General features: G+C 42.6%; 2 protein-coding genes across 5 annotated transcripts; one reads left to right on the forward strand and one right to left on the reverse strand.

The window, feature by feature from the left end:
* The first annotated feature begins 269 nt into the window (after window positions 1-269).
* On the forward strand, window positions 270-9837 carry LOC120451996 (RB1-inducible coiled-coil protein 1). Of its 2 annotated transcripts, XM_039636023.2 has the most exons (6): window positions 270-1150; window positions 3322-3483; window positions 4207-7271; window positions 7332-7665; window positions 7726-7825; window positions 8011-9837. In XM_039636023.2, the coding sequence occupies exons 3-6, from the start codon at window positions 4426-4428 to the stop codon at window positions 8784-8786; spliced, it is 4056 nt and encodes a 1351-aa protein (XP_039491957.1). In that variant the 5' UTR covers window positions 270-1150; window positions 3322-3483; window positions 4207-4425; the 3' UTR covers window positions 8787-9837. The 2 variants fall into 2 exon arrangements, with proteins under 2 accessions (XP_039491957.1, XP_039491958.1); XM_039636024.2 differs by lacking the exon at window positions 3322-3483 and having other exon boundaries at window positions 276-1150.
* Window positions 9838-9976: 139 nt separating this feature from the next.
* LOC120451999 (ras-related protein Rab-23) lies at window positions 9977-15397 on the reverse strand. 3 transcript variants are annotated; one of them, XM_039636030.1, is made up of 3 exons: window positions 15319-15397; window positions 12365-12727; window positions 9977-11760 (listed from the first exon to the last, which is right to left on the reverse strand). In XM_039636030.1, exons 2-3 carry the CDS (start codon window positions 12482-12484, stop codon window positions 11074-11076), a joined length of 807 nt encoding a protein of 268 aa, XP_039491964.1. In that variant the 5' UTR covers window positions 12485-12727; window positions 15319-15397; the 3' UTR covers window positions 9977-11073. The 3 variants fall into 3 exon arrangements, with proteins under 3 accessions (XP_039491964.1, XP_039491965.1, XP_043862284.1); XM_039636031.2 differs by lacking the exon at window positions 15319-15397 and adding an exon at window positions 12978-13508; XM_044006349.1 differs by lacking the exon at window positions 15319-15397 and having other exon boundaries at window positions 12365-12747.
* Between the last annotated feature and the right edge of the window lie 527 nt (window positions 15398-15924).

A 15924-nucleotide genomic window follows, 5' to 3' on the forward strand; every position in this document is an offset into this window, starting at 1 on the left:
TAAGATGTTTAGTAAAAAAACAACAGGATACTTAACTAAAATAAATGTTTAATTATGGAAGTAGGTACAGAATATATTTCTATATAAAATGTCGGACATAGAGATTCAAATTTAATTCAAACAGTGAATTGTTGAAACTTTTATAAGTTTTGCTTTAATAACAACTTTACTTTGTGTCCTAGTAGAGACCGGCCAATGAAAATCGGTTGGCAACCATTGTGTTTCGTATCCCCACCAGCTCTGCTATCGATATCAACTTGAAAATCTGTTGTCATTCTCACATCGCAAGGCATAAGCAAAGACAAAAAAAGTGAGAACCAAGTGCGTTATTTAATTTTTATACCATTTAATTTAATTAGAAATCTAAGCAAAGCCACAAAATGCGCAAGTGAAATTGTGTGACTCTAAATACCTAAAAGGCTCTCGTGCCCGCATCGTGTAAATGGCAAAAAACTGACGCGAAAAGTAAAACTGCCAACAACAAGCAGCAGCAAACAGAAAGCATAAGCAAACACTAACAACAACAACAACACTCACAGGAGTAGTAGCAACAAAAACGCAATTGTGATAGACAAAGAAATAGATTAAGAAAGGGAAGGCGAACAGCGAAAGAGAACCGAAAGAAAAGAGAATAACGAAAACAGCATAAATTATTTGGAAAATATTTCTTGGGCCGAACATATTGATAGACATTTGGACTAAGGAAAGTCGAGTTAATGATATTTGCACATTTGATACGCAACGAAAACAGTTTTAAAAGTAATACGCAGACGGAAAAAGAAGCAGAGCCATACAAAATAAATAAGAAAAGCGAGGAAGCGAGAGAAGGCGAGGAAGAGAATAAAATAACACAGTGGCGTTGAAAGAGAGGGAGCAGCAACCGAGCGAAAATAAAGAGGAAAAAATGCAACTGTTGTTGATGAAAATAAAAACAATCACACAAACACATTGGGTACAGATACAGCCACAGCTGATGTAAAATAATTTGCAGAGCCTGTGTGTTCGTGCCCGTTTACAATTGATTAAAACCAAAACACACCGCGCACACAACCAGACAACAATAACACTTTACACACGTACTCTCGCACTCACACACACGCAACACAATCACACTGACGCACTATTGTGGAAATTGCTAAAAGAATATAAGGTGAGTGTGAGTGGGGTAGTTTAATTAATCGTTAGTTATAGTTTTATGCACACCAACGACAGTGCATCCGACGACGCCCTTTTAACTGCAGAAATTCCACCCGTCCTCTTTTTGCACCCCATTGCAACTACATACACCTGCTGCCATTTTTTGTATCGCTTTTGAATAACTCCAGCAACCCTCACGCTTTGTGTTCGTCCGATTGAGCCAAATTGCAATTAATTGCCATAATTTACATATTTTACAAGAACACCGAGCAAGTCTGTGTGTACTTGTTAGTCATTCGAGAGCTTTTTGTTTTAAATGCACTGCACTTGAATGAGTGCAGAAGGAGAGGGAATAAAGCAAAACAACATCTGAGTGAGCGAGCGGGATGCAGAGAAAGGCATGGAGCGGGGAAAGAGAAAACGTAGGATGAGTTGCAGCTCGGCTTGAATTATCGAATATCGATAGGATGCAGGCGATCAGCTGATCATGTGTTTACTCTTCAACCGATTTTTCAGTTTCGTTTTAATGGTCTGCTATTCTTTGTTTTTCTCGGCTTTTCTGTTTCTTGGCTTAATTTGTTTACATTTGCATTTGCATTTGCATTTAAATCCCATTTAAGATGATGTAAATATGTATACATTATAATTAAGTGCTGGGGCTACATACCATTAAATGTAGTTAGACACACATACACAACCACACATTAGCCAGCCCCGCTCTCTTTATGGTTCTCCCTGCTAGAAAGAGGGTTTTCTGCCCCCCACAACGACAAAACAAAAGAAGCGGCTAAGGCTGATAAACTCTGACTGCGCTATAATCAGTTTGCAGTGGCAGAGAAGTTCAGTTTAAGTTCATCCGGCTGGGTTCAGGGTTTCTGACTGCAATCCTCTTCTACAAGTTCTACAAGTCCGCTATTTGGCACCTAGACTCGCCACAATGATCCGGTAGCTTGGATTTTTTGATTGCGGAGTACATCAACCTCATATAAACTTCATAAGCAGTTCCGTTCAGTACGTCAGCGTCGAGTTTTTTATTTGCATTTTGTCATATCTTAAGCAGCAAATAAGTGGCGTAGGTTTCAAAATTTTCTTACATTTTATTTATATAAAAAAAATTCGTTTTAACATCCAACAGGTGTTGTTATATGCCTCACTTTGGTATGTTTTAATGTAAAAATAAAAATGCAACGCTTTAAGTGCGTACAATCAAGACTACATAATGAAAGTTCTGACTCCGAGCTATCCACCCAATGACATTTTGGGGGTTCTCCCGGTTATCACACATATTTTGATACATACCCCCTAAAGTGTAATACAGATACAGCTTACCACCGCTCTGATAAGATCTTATCAGGCTTGCTTGCTATCGATTCTATTTGGATTGAAGAGTCGGCGATAATTGCATTGGCTGATTAATGCTTTCTGTCTATCAATTCCAACGGCTATTTCATCAATTTGCCTAAGTGAACCTCGCGTTTTTACCTGGGCATTATATATGATCTTGAGCTAATCGTTCCTGGTATTTCGTCAGCTATAAAATCCGCGTACCGTTACACGTGTTCGCAAACTGTGGAAAATTTTGAGAAAACTCTCCCTAATATCCCGTGTCTTGGAAATTTAAAAGTTTCGTTTAACGGAATGGTACAATGCGCTTAGGTACAAAATTACCGCGAAGTCAGGTAAACGCCAGCGTCAGCGTCGCAGTTCGCATCAGCGTTTGCATTGACACACGCGTGCAGCATCGCTCTCTCTTTCTACAGTGATGCCACACATCTCTTTCGAAATACTGATATTTCTAATCTATTAATCAAACTAAAAGTAATTTAATTATATATGTAGTAAAAGGGTTATTTTTTGTTATTCTGACGAGGAGCTAAAATCGTGCGTTCAAACTTCTAAAATTAAACTGGTTCTGATTTAGCTTGCTTTATTATACCCGTTACTTGCAGAGTAAAAGGGTAAATTAGGATTGTTGAGTAGTATGTTACAGGCAAAAAGACCCTAAACTACTTTTTTGCCACGCCCACAAGCCACCCAAAACTGTCAAACCCACCCTTTTGAAACATATTTTTATTATTTTCATAAAATCCTTGTTTTATATTTCTATCAATATGCCTGAAAACTTCTTGTTCGCACTTTCACTACCTGCATTCGACTATAGCATAACATTCTTTCTTGTTTTAGATCTGGCTACAAAATAGCTGATTCATCGTTACACACTTGCGGCGCTCTCTCGCCCGCTTAAAGTGTCTGCGTCTTTCGTCGTGCGCTCTGCTCTCCGCTGCTCTCTCTGCTGTGATCATTTGTTTTCGAGCCACCCGCAAGTCTAGACGTGTTGAAATCAAGGTGCGTTGATAACACGTTTCTTTCTGTTGTTGTTCTGGTTGCTGATGTTTACGGCTCGCAAATAAATAAACAGTGTGGGGAATAGTGAGTGCGCGTGTGTTAAATGCGGAGCCATGCTCTTTCCGCTTTTCCGTTTCCCATGTTAGGCGCTTTATCGCCAAAAGCCGTCTACGAGGCTAAACTGTAAACAAAATTATAAAAATAAAAATGAATAAGCGTCTGTGCACATGCTCGGCCTGCTATTTTTTATTGCGACTCGGAAATGGACCAGTTAGTCATTAACATTTAAACCGCCCCCCCACCATGCGCCTACTCCCTTCTGTTGTCCCTGTGACGACACAAAGAGAGCGAAAACCAACTGCGACAGTCTGTCTAACAGCTGTTGGGCAGTAAAAGTGATCCAATAAATGGCTTAAAAATAGCTAAGCAAATCTCTGCCTCTGCGGTGGATTTACTAGTGGGATCCAATTGTTGTAAGCGGTTGTTGTGGTTGGTTTTTACGGTTCAAAAGGCAAAAACTAAAACATTTTTGACAAATTTTCTGAAACCGTACTCACGTGTACTCACGTGTGGTGTTGGAATGCTTAAATGTGATATTGTTTGTTACTTTGTACTTAATTAAAACAAAAACAAAAGTGTAAAATAAGGAGTGCAATTTAATAAGTAAAATGCGTATCACAGATTAGACTATCTGTACTCATCCGTATTTGTTGTCATTTACAGCTAAACCATAACAACACGAGTATAAGGAAACCATAAGTACAGGCACATGTACCGATGAGGAAATACCACTATATCGTCTGAAGCACTGCCAAACCATTCAAGAGACGACAGCATCAGGATTAGAGGGAGGAGAAGCGGGCGTGGGAGAGGGAGGAGCGGGAGTATCCCCTCCAGAAAGCGGTAGCCAAGTCGAGGAGACAGAAAATCACCAACGGCTTCATGATGCTGTACGTGTTCCATGTGGACGTCGGCCGCATGCTAAGCTTTGACATGAACGTTGCACTGCAGCCAGTGGAGCATCTAAAGGAGACGATCCAGAAGCTGCACAACATCCCGGCCGCTAACATTGTTTTGCTGGTGAGCGGAGGCGAAATGCTAACGCACTCCACCCAAGTGTCGTGCTACTCAGCTGGCACGGACACCAATCCTATCTATATGTTTCTCACGGGGGACGAGCGCCTACCGCCAACGATTTTTAACTCGGACGCCGACAACGAGCTCCGTCGTCAAGTAGAAGAAAGTCACCGGTTACCTCCGGCTTTGGAGACAGTGCGTCAGCGCGCTCAGCTGGCTCAACACATGCGCGAGTTGGCCAGAAAGGAGGAGGATCTGTGCGAGCGTCTGGTTCATGAGCAACACCTGCAGCAGCAGGGCTGGTCGGCTGTGGTGGCCAATATGGAGGATTTGACAAACGAGTTTTGCGACCGCTTCCAAAATTTCTGCTCCTTTTTTGATCGGCATCTCCAGAAACGAGAGAGCTTTTTGGAGCTGCTGCGCAACTTTCCCGATGATCTCAAACAATTGGGCAGGATTCCCATACTTCCGGATCTAATGTCTCTTGCCGAGGCCGAGTTTCATGGCTTTGACGAACTGTTGGAGAACGACGACGTCTTTACTGCCCAGCAACAGCCAGCGCAGCAGCAGCAGGCTCTCACCGAATCCTCCCAATCGGATTCTCCCAATAAAAAGCTGAAAATGGGCGACGAGGTGGAAACGGAATCTGATGAGCAGCCGGAGCGCGGTGTTCAGACTAGCAGCAGTTCGCTTTCCCGTCGTCCCAACCTAAATCTGCTGCAGTGGATTAGTTCCAAGGGTAACCACAGGGCCCTGCAGCTCATGTCAGACGAGTGCATCCAGGGACTGGACATTTTCAGTGCGGACATTTACGAGAAGCTGAAGGAGGAAGTCAATCAGATCATTAAGTTGGCTAACCAGGCCGATGTTAAGGAGATAAAGGGCCTCGGCGACCGTCTCTGCAGGCTGGAGGAGTTTAAGTTCCGGATCAAGAAGATGGTGCAGGAGCAAAAGGAGCAGGCACTAGCCCTTCAGCAGAATGAGGCGCGGGCGCAGAATCTGCGCGACAATTCCGTCCTCCCGGATCTTTGCCTCTCGCATCGCTCTCAGCTACAGGTAATGCTGGATAATCACACTAAGATACGCGAGTACTGCCGCTGCATAGCCAACTCCAAGGATGAGCTGGGCTGGAATCTGCACACACGTCTGCGGCGGATCGTGTGGATTGAGAATGGGATGAGTGAGTTTGACAACAGATTGCTGTTTAATCATCGCTGCTTGCGGCGTGCAGAACGTCACATCTGCATCATCGAGCAAATCCACCGGGCGCCGAGCACTTATGTTTCGGCCGTGGCGGAGGTGGTGCGTCGGAAGATCTTTTCGGATGAGTTTCGGCAGTGGGCCACTCGACTTTCTGCAGACTTTGATCGCATCCACAGCGAGGAGTTGCGCCGAAGGAGAGAGTTCAATGCGAGCTTTGAAGGCCATTTTCTCAATATTCTGTTTCCTGGGATGGGTGACATGCCCCCAGCTTTTGCAAATGAGCACCCCTTGACCTTTGACACACGTCTCCCTTCATTGAGCCGATCGGACATGGAGCTGCTCTCCTCGCAGTTGCCAGAACTGGCCGCACAGATGCAGTTGCCCGACATGAAGCCTGTGATAGACTTTTTCGCCCTGCGTTCGGTTAAGAATGTGGACCGAGACCTAGAGGAGGACCGGAATATCCCACTAAATGTTCCACGTTTGGCCGAGCTACAGGCGCAGGCAACAGCCTCTGATTGCGAAACTGATACGGAAACAGAGTTCGAGAAGCTTAGCTCCACTTCCAAGTGTGTTGCTACATCAACCTCGACCAGTTTGGTGGAGCAAGTGGCACAGAGTACTGCTACCGAGGACCTGCTAATGCTAAGTGCTGGCACCCTAACCGAAGAGAATGCAGGAAGTTTTCAGAGGATGCGAAGCGATATGGAAAACATGTCCAAGTTGGCCCGATCATGCCTTGCCGAAGCTCGTTCCAATGTGGGCATCTTTCGCAGTGATGTTGCCAACTACCAGGATGAACTCCAGTCTGAGTTGCATCTTCTGCGAGATAAATGCAATGTGCTAAAAATGTTGTGTGAGACACGCGAGCAGAAATCCCAAGAGAAGCTGGAGAAGATGCGCTTAAAACTGCAAATGGTAGAGCAGGACAAGCAGGCTGCGGTGGCCCAGGCGCGTGAGGAGCTTATCCACGAGCACAAAACGGAGCTGGAGTCCCTACGTTGCCGATTTAAACTGATGACCTCTATGGAGCGTTCACCATCGGACAGCAGTCTTGAGAAAATAGAGCGACCGACAAGCAGCGCTAGCGTGGTCAGCGCAAACGCTGGTGTGGATATCGACCAACTGCTGGCCCAGCAGCGCCAGGAGTTGCTGGCCCAAAGGGAACGTGCCATTAGCGAAGCCGTTGATTCGGAACGATCACTATGGCAATCACGTCTGCTTCCCCTGAACTCTGAATCTGTGATGGCCAACGTGGGCATATTAAAGGACATGTTGGCCGACAAGGAAAGGCAGCTGGAGCAGCTGCGGGAGCAGAATAAGATTCTCACACAAGAGACGTACCAACTGAAGACCCGACTGGAGATGATCACCAACGAGGATGGCAACAGCTGGCTCAAGGAGAAGATCGACTATCTTAACAAGGACAAGTGTCGGCTGGAAGAGGAGCTCAGCCAGGAGAAGAGCCGGCGCCAAGAAATGGAGTCCAGCGTGGCTGCCATGAGAAAGTAAGAACATGTTTTTATACCCGTTTCATTAATGCTAACAATAAGCTTTTCCGCCCATAGCTCTGCCTACGATCTGAATGTTGGTGGGCCCCTGACCCGATCGAAGTCTGGCGTAAATCCCAGTCACCGATCTATCGCCTTGGAAGGATGTGCACGAGGCGATCTTGTCTTCGTCGTTTGGAGCATGCGCCACGCGCAATTTATGGTCGTCCAGGACTCGCTCACTTTGTACTTTGTCCATGCCGACAGTTTGGCTAGTCTGCAGTTGACAGCTCCGAACACACCCACTCCGGCATTGGACCCCTCGCAGACAGTTGTGGATCTCAACCAGATTCCGCTGCCCTACTACGCCATTGGCCGGGTCACCGACAAGGAGTACTGCCAGGCGCGAAAGGTGTGTACATAATAAAATATTTATCTAGCATGTTAATTTACCAGTGTGGTTTCTTTGCAGGACGACAATCGGTATCGCGTTAGTAGGGGATCCAAGTTCTATCGGATCAAGCTGGCCCCTTTGCCCTCTCGAAACGCTTCGCGGCGTGAGCGCTTAGAATGTAAGTAACAATCGAGGCTGGTGCATCCTTCTGTACTAAAACATTTAAAGGCATGTCCTATATGTATTTGAAACAAATTCATTTTACTCAATATTAGTGATATTTTATGTTAAATATTGAGCTAGCTTTGTTTAATTTTCTATGATCTATAAATGCAGTAAATTAACTTACGATCTCCCTTTTAGCCAGCTCATCCGCCGCCGCAGTCGTGGTATCGCCCAGAGATGTCATTGATGCTCCCGGCAGCAGCACTAGCGTCTATCAGAACTTCAAGCAGCGCACGGTGAGCATTACGAGCGTAAATGAGGAGGATGATGAGTCGGCATCGCTGCTCAGCGAGCGTTGTCGCTACATAAGCGTCAGCGAAGAGGATGAGTTGCATGCTGCTGGTGGCTCAGTGCCGGCAGTAACAGCTGCTGTTGCAACAGCCCCATCGACCGCATCATCATCTGCAACACCAATTACAACTGCTGCATTGGTAGGAGGAGGTCCGACATCAACTGCTACGACGGCAGCAACTCAAGCACAGTCTGTGATAACAGAGCAGCCAACGGCATCAAGTAAACTTAAATTGGATCTACTGTTGGCCTCTGCTGATATAATAACACAACCCCTAACACAACAACCACACCAACAGCAACAGGAACTTGAACAACCAGCTCAGGTGGGAAGTGCAGCGCCTTTGGCTGAAACGAGTTCAAATAAATCAATCCAACCGGAGAATCCGGAACCGGAAACCATCACCATCTATGTGCCCCCCAATCCCCCAGCTGTATTAACTGCTACTCCCTCTACTAGTGCTAGCATCCTGGCCAGCATCAGTGCGGAGCCTATTATCAGCACAGCCTCCATGCTGCCGATGTCTATTGGCACGGCGACCATAAGCGAGGACTCGGACGAGTACCGTTCGCTGGAGGGCAAAGATGATGGCGATGCCGATGAGTTTCCGATTTCTGGGTAGTGCACCTTAATTGGGAGGCACATATAACTACTAATATACATAAATGGAGTGTGTATCTAGGCTAAATCTTGTACTCTATGTAGGAACCACGTCAAAACCAACAAACAATATCCGAAAACAAGCCTCAGTGCCGACACACACAATACAGTAGACTCAAACATCAACAGCAACCTTTAACAAAAACCGCAACGTGAAAGTTATATACTAACTGATTTAAAGTTAGCCAAGTGCGCAATATATATTCAAAATGAAACTAGAAACAAATGTTTTAATGTCTGCTTAATGAAATAATCTTATCAAATCTAAAAACGGGCCCTACCCCTTCAAACACAACTATACCGAGATACAGGCACAGCTAGGATTTTCGAAATTTGTATTTAAAATAAAAATAATGTACTTTAACAAATTCACCTTATATTCAAAATATTTACATCGGTAGTTTTCGGTTTAAAGTTATTATTTGCTTAATTTAGTGCCAAGAAAATTATTTCCAAGTCACATTAGTTTCGTAGCGAGTAAAATTGAGATGAGGAACACAAAATTATATTTTTTATAGCCGTTTTAAAAAGACTATAACACAAAGAGTTTGCACACACACCCACCCTAACACAACACAGGGTTCAGCCTGCAAAAACACAGTTTTATGCTCAGCTTATACCACTCTCTTCCCCTGTCCCTCCAAAAATTAAACATTCTACTTTCTCTCCTTGTCTATATCTAAGATATTTTGATTTTTCGACTTTGTGTATATAAATAAGAACGGAAATCGACGAATAGTTATTTATGCCTTTATTAATACAAGGAAACACTTGAAAATTACAACAAAATAGATATATACCATTTAATGATTTATGCGTTATAAAGCGATAGTTTTTTTAACGCAAAGTGTAAATATAAAGAAACAAAAAATTAGATTTAAAATAGTTTAAACGATTTAAATGAGGAAACTTGTAAACGATGGTGTAACAGAAGCGGATCGCAGAATTGTCAAGCTTGCAAAAAAAGTGTAAAATCAAAAATCAAATAAAAAATGGTAAACATTTCAAAACTACGACTGCTGTTTTAATCTATGATCAAAGAAAGATAATTTCTAAACTTCTCACGAATGTGAACTCCAATTTCGAACACACTTCCATAAATTGGTGCCAGCTGACTTAACAAAAATCATTTCCAATTTGATAAACATCTAGTTAATTTACACAAAATAATTTATTAGGTAAACATATTAATGTTTAATTACATTTATAAATACAATATTAATAGGCTTAGGGTTATTTACTATTATTCTCCTATTCGGCTTACATGTAACATGCTTCACGAATTCCTTGTGCTCTATCTGCAGTTTTTTGCATAGAATGCGAACACTGGTCTACACGAATCGCGTCAAATTGCGCTTTGACATGACTTGTTACTTAGTTAATAATTAAGTTAGTTAGTTAATAATTAAAAAAGCTGAATAATTAATTGCACATTTGGCCAACGCGAATTGGCAAAGGGATTTCACATGGATATCTGGGCTTGGTAGCGTGATAAATAGCCTTTTAATTGTGCTTGGTTAGGGAAACTAATTACCCAAGCTTATCCCTATATACATATCCGATATAAAAGCAAAGATGCTTCAGTCTCCGTTATAGAACAGTGTGCGCCATACATACATACAAATTTGATTTCATATCTAAAACTAATTGGGGCAATTTTTTGAGAAACTGCCGTGCTCATGCATATTGTCTATGGTTTTGAGAACTTATTTTTGTCGATTGGGTGCTATTGTTTTGGTTTAATGGCCTTGTATAGCCAAAGAGTATTGGGTCTATAAAATTTTTATATAGAATCATTATAAACAGGAGTGTTAGATAGTTTGAGTAGAAATAATAAATACGAAGTGTTAAAAAGTCAGCTAATTCTATGAATTGGAGTTATAAAAATGTGTAATTCTTAAGAGAAATATGAGTATCGGAAACATTCCGTTGTGTAGTGTAAATCAAATATTAAAAATCCAAAATTTCTCAGTCCGCCCTCGAGGGTATCTCATATTCGTGGAGATCCAGAAGATCCACTTTGCTGCCTCCGATTATTTCTGCTGCTCTGTAAGCATGTCTGAACCACATCACGCGGAGTCTGTGCACGACTAGTGAATGGCTGTGGTTGCATCCAACGGTTGGCTGGCCACCCGGCCACCCGGCCACAACATCATTAGGCTCCAAAATAATTAGGCGTTAAATATGCTCCAGATATTAATTGCCCGCCGAGTCGCCCCTGCCATCCATCCAGCTAATTCGAAAACTCCTCACAATATTCCGCACTTCTTGAGCACTATCTTTCGCTTCCGGGATACGCTGGAGCCATGGCCCTTCTTTGCTGGACGAAGGACAATGGTACCGCTGCTGGACTTTGTGAAGGTCGGGCTGAAGGCGCTGATCGTGGGCGTGCTACTGTAGGACGGATGGCTGGAGTTTTGCTGGTTACCTGCCGCCTGGTCGTAGCTCTGGGTCATAAGCTGATGGCACTTGGTGGCCAAGTAGCGAAATACGGACGCCACGTTAATGTCCTCCTTGACGGAGGTGCGAATGAGCCGGCAGTTGAGCAGCTTGGCCAGCGTCTCCACCTCGTCGGCCGTGACCACCGCCTGTTCTATAAGATCGATCTTATTCTGCACGATCACCGTGGGTATCTCGTTGCACTCGTTTTCCACCTTGCGCTTCCACTCCTTGATCGCGTCAAAAGATGCCCGATCCGTCGTCGAGAAGACCAGGACGGAAGCCTGGGCGCCGCGGTAGTACGCCTTTGTGATGCAGTCAAACTCTTCCTGACCGGCGGTGTCCCACAACATGATGCGCACATCCTCGCCGTCGATCTCTATCTGTCGCTCTAGGAAGTCCACTCCAATCGTCTTCTTGTAGTCTTTTGTGAAAATGCCTTTGCAATACCGCTGTATCATTGACGATTTGCCAACGCCACCGTTTCCAACAATGACCTATTGAAAAGACCAGATTTATGTTAATAATTTATTAATTATAATTTTTTTTAAATACGTAGAAGTTCCCTAATGCATTTATAAGCAAATAATAATGCATTTCAATAATACTTAACAAAAATGTATTATAAGAAAATTAACTCTTCACAATATTTATTTGCTTTCTACTGGACATTTAAAACCGTTAGCCATTTAAGTTAATTAAGCGGGTAAATTTCAATCAAATTTGGCTTGTCTGCAGAAAGACATCCAGAAATCATCTTGTAAATCAATTTGAAACAATTTCAGAAAACAACTCCACTCAGCAAGAGGATAACCCTAATTGAACTAGAATCTTAATTCGTTCAGTTTCGCCATTAGCATCGGACACATCCATCGGATTTGGTCTCACCATTGCCATACACAACACTTGTAGAGAGAAAACAACACTGAAAAAAAAACTATATGATATACGATATCAAATCAATAATAAAACTGGGTTTCAGTTTTTGGTTTTACTCTAATAGCAACCTTAAAAGTAACACTGTTTTTCTTCATGTGCACTCATTTCAGCCATTCATCATTCCGAATGGAAGAGATTCACGCGACCAGCTGGGCAACTTACCACTTTAATGGCCAGCTCGATATCATCTTCACGCATGCTGGTGTAGTTGTACTGCGACTGGGAATGGGTCTGCAGAACGGACGCAGCAGCACCGCCGGTTGCCGTTTGGATTAGACGCATCTAAGCCGGCAGGTGGGCCGCCGCTCGCCCAGGTGTTTGACTGTGGCTGGGACTCTGGCTCCAGCTCCAGCTTCAAATGCAGCTCCGGCGGGCGTGGAAGATCGGGTGGAGCACGAAATCTCAATCCGCCAAATGCGAGTGTGTCCAAATGTGTTTGTTTGGTTAGCCAAGTTTTCCGCAGCTTTTCACTTTTCCTCCAACTTTGCCTCTCACTTTCTACGCATTGATTTCACCAAATTCGATCTGTGGAAAAGCGAAAAACAAAAACTAAACTTAACATAAGGCAAGTTGTACAGTCAAATTTCGTTAGCTTGAACTAAGGAAATATGGCATTAAAGCAGATGTCGTATAATATGAAGAACAAAAGCGATTTTGGGCGGTTTCAGGGTTTCGTTAAATATTGGGAATACTATCCTTCTATTTTTAAAAACCTTATTTTTTGTAAGGATTTGTTTTTTTTAAATTTAAGAGAAGACCAAGCAAGAAGTTTTACCAATATTTTTACAGAAATTATTTTCCCTTCCAGAAGTTTGACTGTAAATGCAAAAGGTTTTCTTTCATATTCACTTTAACCGGTTTTCAGCGCTGTGTTTCTCGCTTCTTTTGGCCAATTCTGTTTTTCGTTTTCCCCTGTTTTTTTTCTTGTTTTTCTCTCTTTTTTCTCGACTAGCCCCGGAACCACCGAATGCGGCTTTCATTAAGACGCAACCCGAACGCACGGTTACGTTGTTCAACAACAGGTGCTTCCACACACCTAACGCCCGGGTAAGCGACCGGGTGGGCTGTCCGGGGGAAGGTAGGGAGGTAGGCGGTGCTCAGGTTGTTAGGTGGGACAACCGGAGGCAGTGGATACTGGTCACTAGATGGTGGTCAGAAGAGAGATGGTGCACGCATGGCATTAGTATTCTCATTAGCGCGTGCTGCTTATGAATTCTTTGAAAATTCTGCCTCTTTCTTTTGACCTTTCCCCCGTTTACAGTTGCTTTCTGCGGCCCCGTGGGCGGCTACGTGGGTTCGGAATAGATAGATACATATATACATACAGATATGTATATAAGCCCACTTGTTTACATTGTGAAGGAGATTTTTCCGTTCAGTAGGCATCTTAGTTTGGTTTCACGGTTCTCACAATAGATCAAAAGTTTGGTGTTCCAAAAATCAATAATAAATCCATTATCAATTGGTGTTGGATCACCGAAAAACCCGAAATATGGGTAGCCTACAGCTATTTTCTAATTCCACTCAGTGTTTTAATGAATAACAAAACTTGTTGTGGAAAATATGGTTTATATGAATGAATTTTGAGTGAAATGCTCAAGATTTCAGTTGTCCCAATATTGTGATCTGCCTTCGAAGGTAGCAAATACAAAAATTAATTATTTCCCAGCAGGCTTTCTTCAGCTTTCTTCAAAGCACTTGCCATTCTGCACTAACTATACAGGTAACACAGGATTTGTTTTTTCCATGTTTTATTTCTTTTCTGTTTCTTTCCATCTTTCTTAACCCAAAATCCACCTTTAACCCACTGTGCCACCTTTCGCTCGTTCTAATTATGCCGCCACTCTTTTCCTACAGCTTCTTCTAAAAGGTTCATGCTGTTTTCGTTGGCTTTTTTGTAGTTCATTGTCATGATAATTAAGGCCACCGGTTATAGATTTAGTTCAATAGCCATGTGTACACTTAAATTTCGTAAAAAAAAGGGTTTTGATCGCGAGATTGTTCTATTCTTGTATCTTGTGCCAAAACTAAAATGTTGAATGTTATAAAAAGCCTGAGCTTTATAATTTCTGTGAATATTAATACTTCTATTAGCCCACGCATGCGAGATTTATATATTTTCCTCTGTATGGATAACAACAATTCAGATTGACACTAAATCCAGGTGCTTGTGTGTGAGTGAGCCTGTAAGCTACCAATGGTTTTCTGCACAGGCTACCGAGTAGATGGCGAATGGAGTTGCACTGCAATTATCTTTGAATTTGCCCAAGGAACTGATAGATCGGCGGCGGCCGTTTTCTTGGCCATTGTTGTGGAATGTGGATTCTAACTTGTCCATTTAGGTTCACAACAGTACCAATACACCTGATCTTGGCTACATACATGCATGCCGTGCACGGCTGAACACACACCTACACATGTGCATTTCTTGTGCTGCTGCTGCTTTTACAGAGGAAAAACGGATTTTCTAGGCTGGCATATGTGTGTGTGTGTGTTCGTTCATATGGGGAAAATTATTCAAATGCCGAGCGCTACTTAAATCAATTACGACCTCGAGTTCATCATTATTTAAATCATGATTAAACAGTCAGTCGCGCACTAACGGTACTTTGCACAGTGTCGCCCTCTGCTTCTCCTGTTATTGTGTGTGTTTTTTTTTTTATGTCTTGCCATATTTTTCATGACTCTTTTACTACCACTTCTCACTAAAATCCACTCAACAACAGTCGACTGCGATTGTGTTTTGCTTGGTGAGAAATAAACGAAAAGAAGTTGCGAGTGCGAAAACACAAAGCTCGCATTCGAATCACAGCTTGGGATCGCACTGAAAATCGTAAACACGTTCGCAGCAGAGCCCCTCTTCTACTTGGCCAAAACTGCAAAGCAGCTAAAACAGCTAAATTGGAGCTAAAACAACGACGACAACGCGTGCGAAGCGCCTTAATTAAAGACGAACATCGCCTGGGATCCCGATCTCTGAATTGACCCGCAGTGAAAGTCTGGTCGCACACACGATATACACTATGGTGTATGGTTTTTGCCCCCGGTCGATTTCTTAGGGCGCCAAGTGGGAGAAATGCGCTGCACTGGGAACCGGAATGGCAAACAAATCGCACCTGTTGCTCGTCGCGATCGAAATTTGAATGTCAAGCCTGGCTTACGAGCAGAGTGACCGTAGCGAGAGAAATACCGTTTGCCGCTGGGTAGATGGTCACACCACTCTTGCTTTGAGGTTCAATAACGGGCTTACTTTTATTTGAACTGCATGTCAACTTGATATCAGCATTATTCACATTTATTTGTATTGTAAAAGCTTTAATAATACATTAATAGCTCAAAATGAAACATATATATACATCTTCTTATTTGACTTGAGAATTGGTTCATTAAAAAATATATAAAAATCATAAAATTATATTTTATGAATTACTTTCAAATTAGTATATGCCATTTATTTATTGAAGTAAATATCAACTGCACATATTCATGGACATGCGCTTGAATTATTTAATAATTTTGGGTACCTGTTGATTAAAAAGTTAATTAAAAAATATAAAAATTAATTATGAATTACTTTTTTATTACTATATACCATTTATTTATTAAAGTAAAAATAAACTGCAAATTTATTTAATATTTTTGGGTACCTATTGAATTGAAATTTTGAATTTGTTGCGGCCCTTACCACTTCTAACGTCGCTTTGCAGCACTGCTTCACTGTG

This window comes from Drosophila santomea, chromosome 3R (genome assembly GCF_016746245.2).
Source record: "Drosophila santomea strain STO CAGO 1482 chromosome 3R, Prin_Dsan_1.1, whole genome shotgun sequence".
Taxonomy (NCBI): Eukaryota; Metazoa; Arthropoda; class Insecta; order Diptera; family Drosophilidae; genus Drosophila; species Drosophila santomea.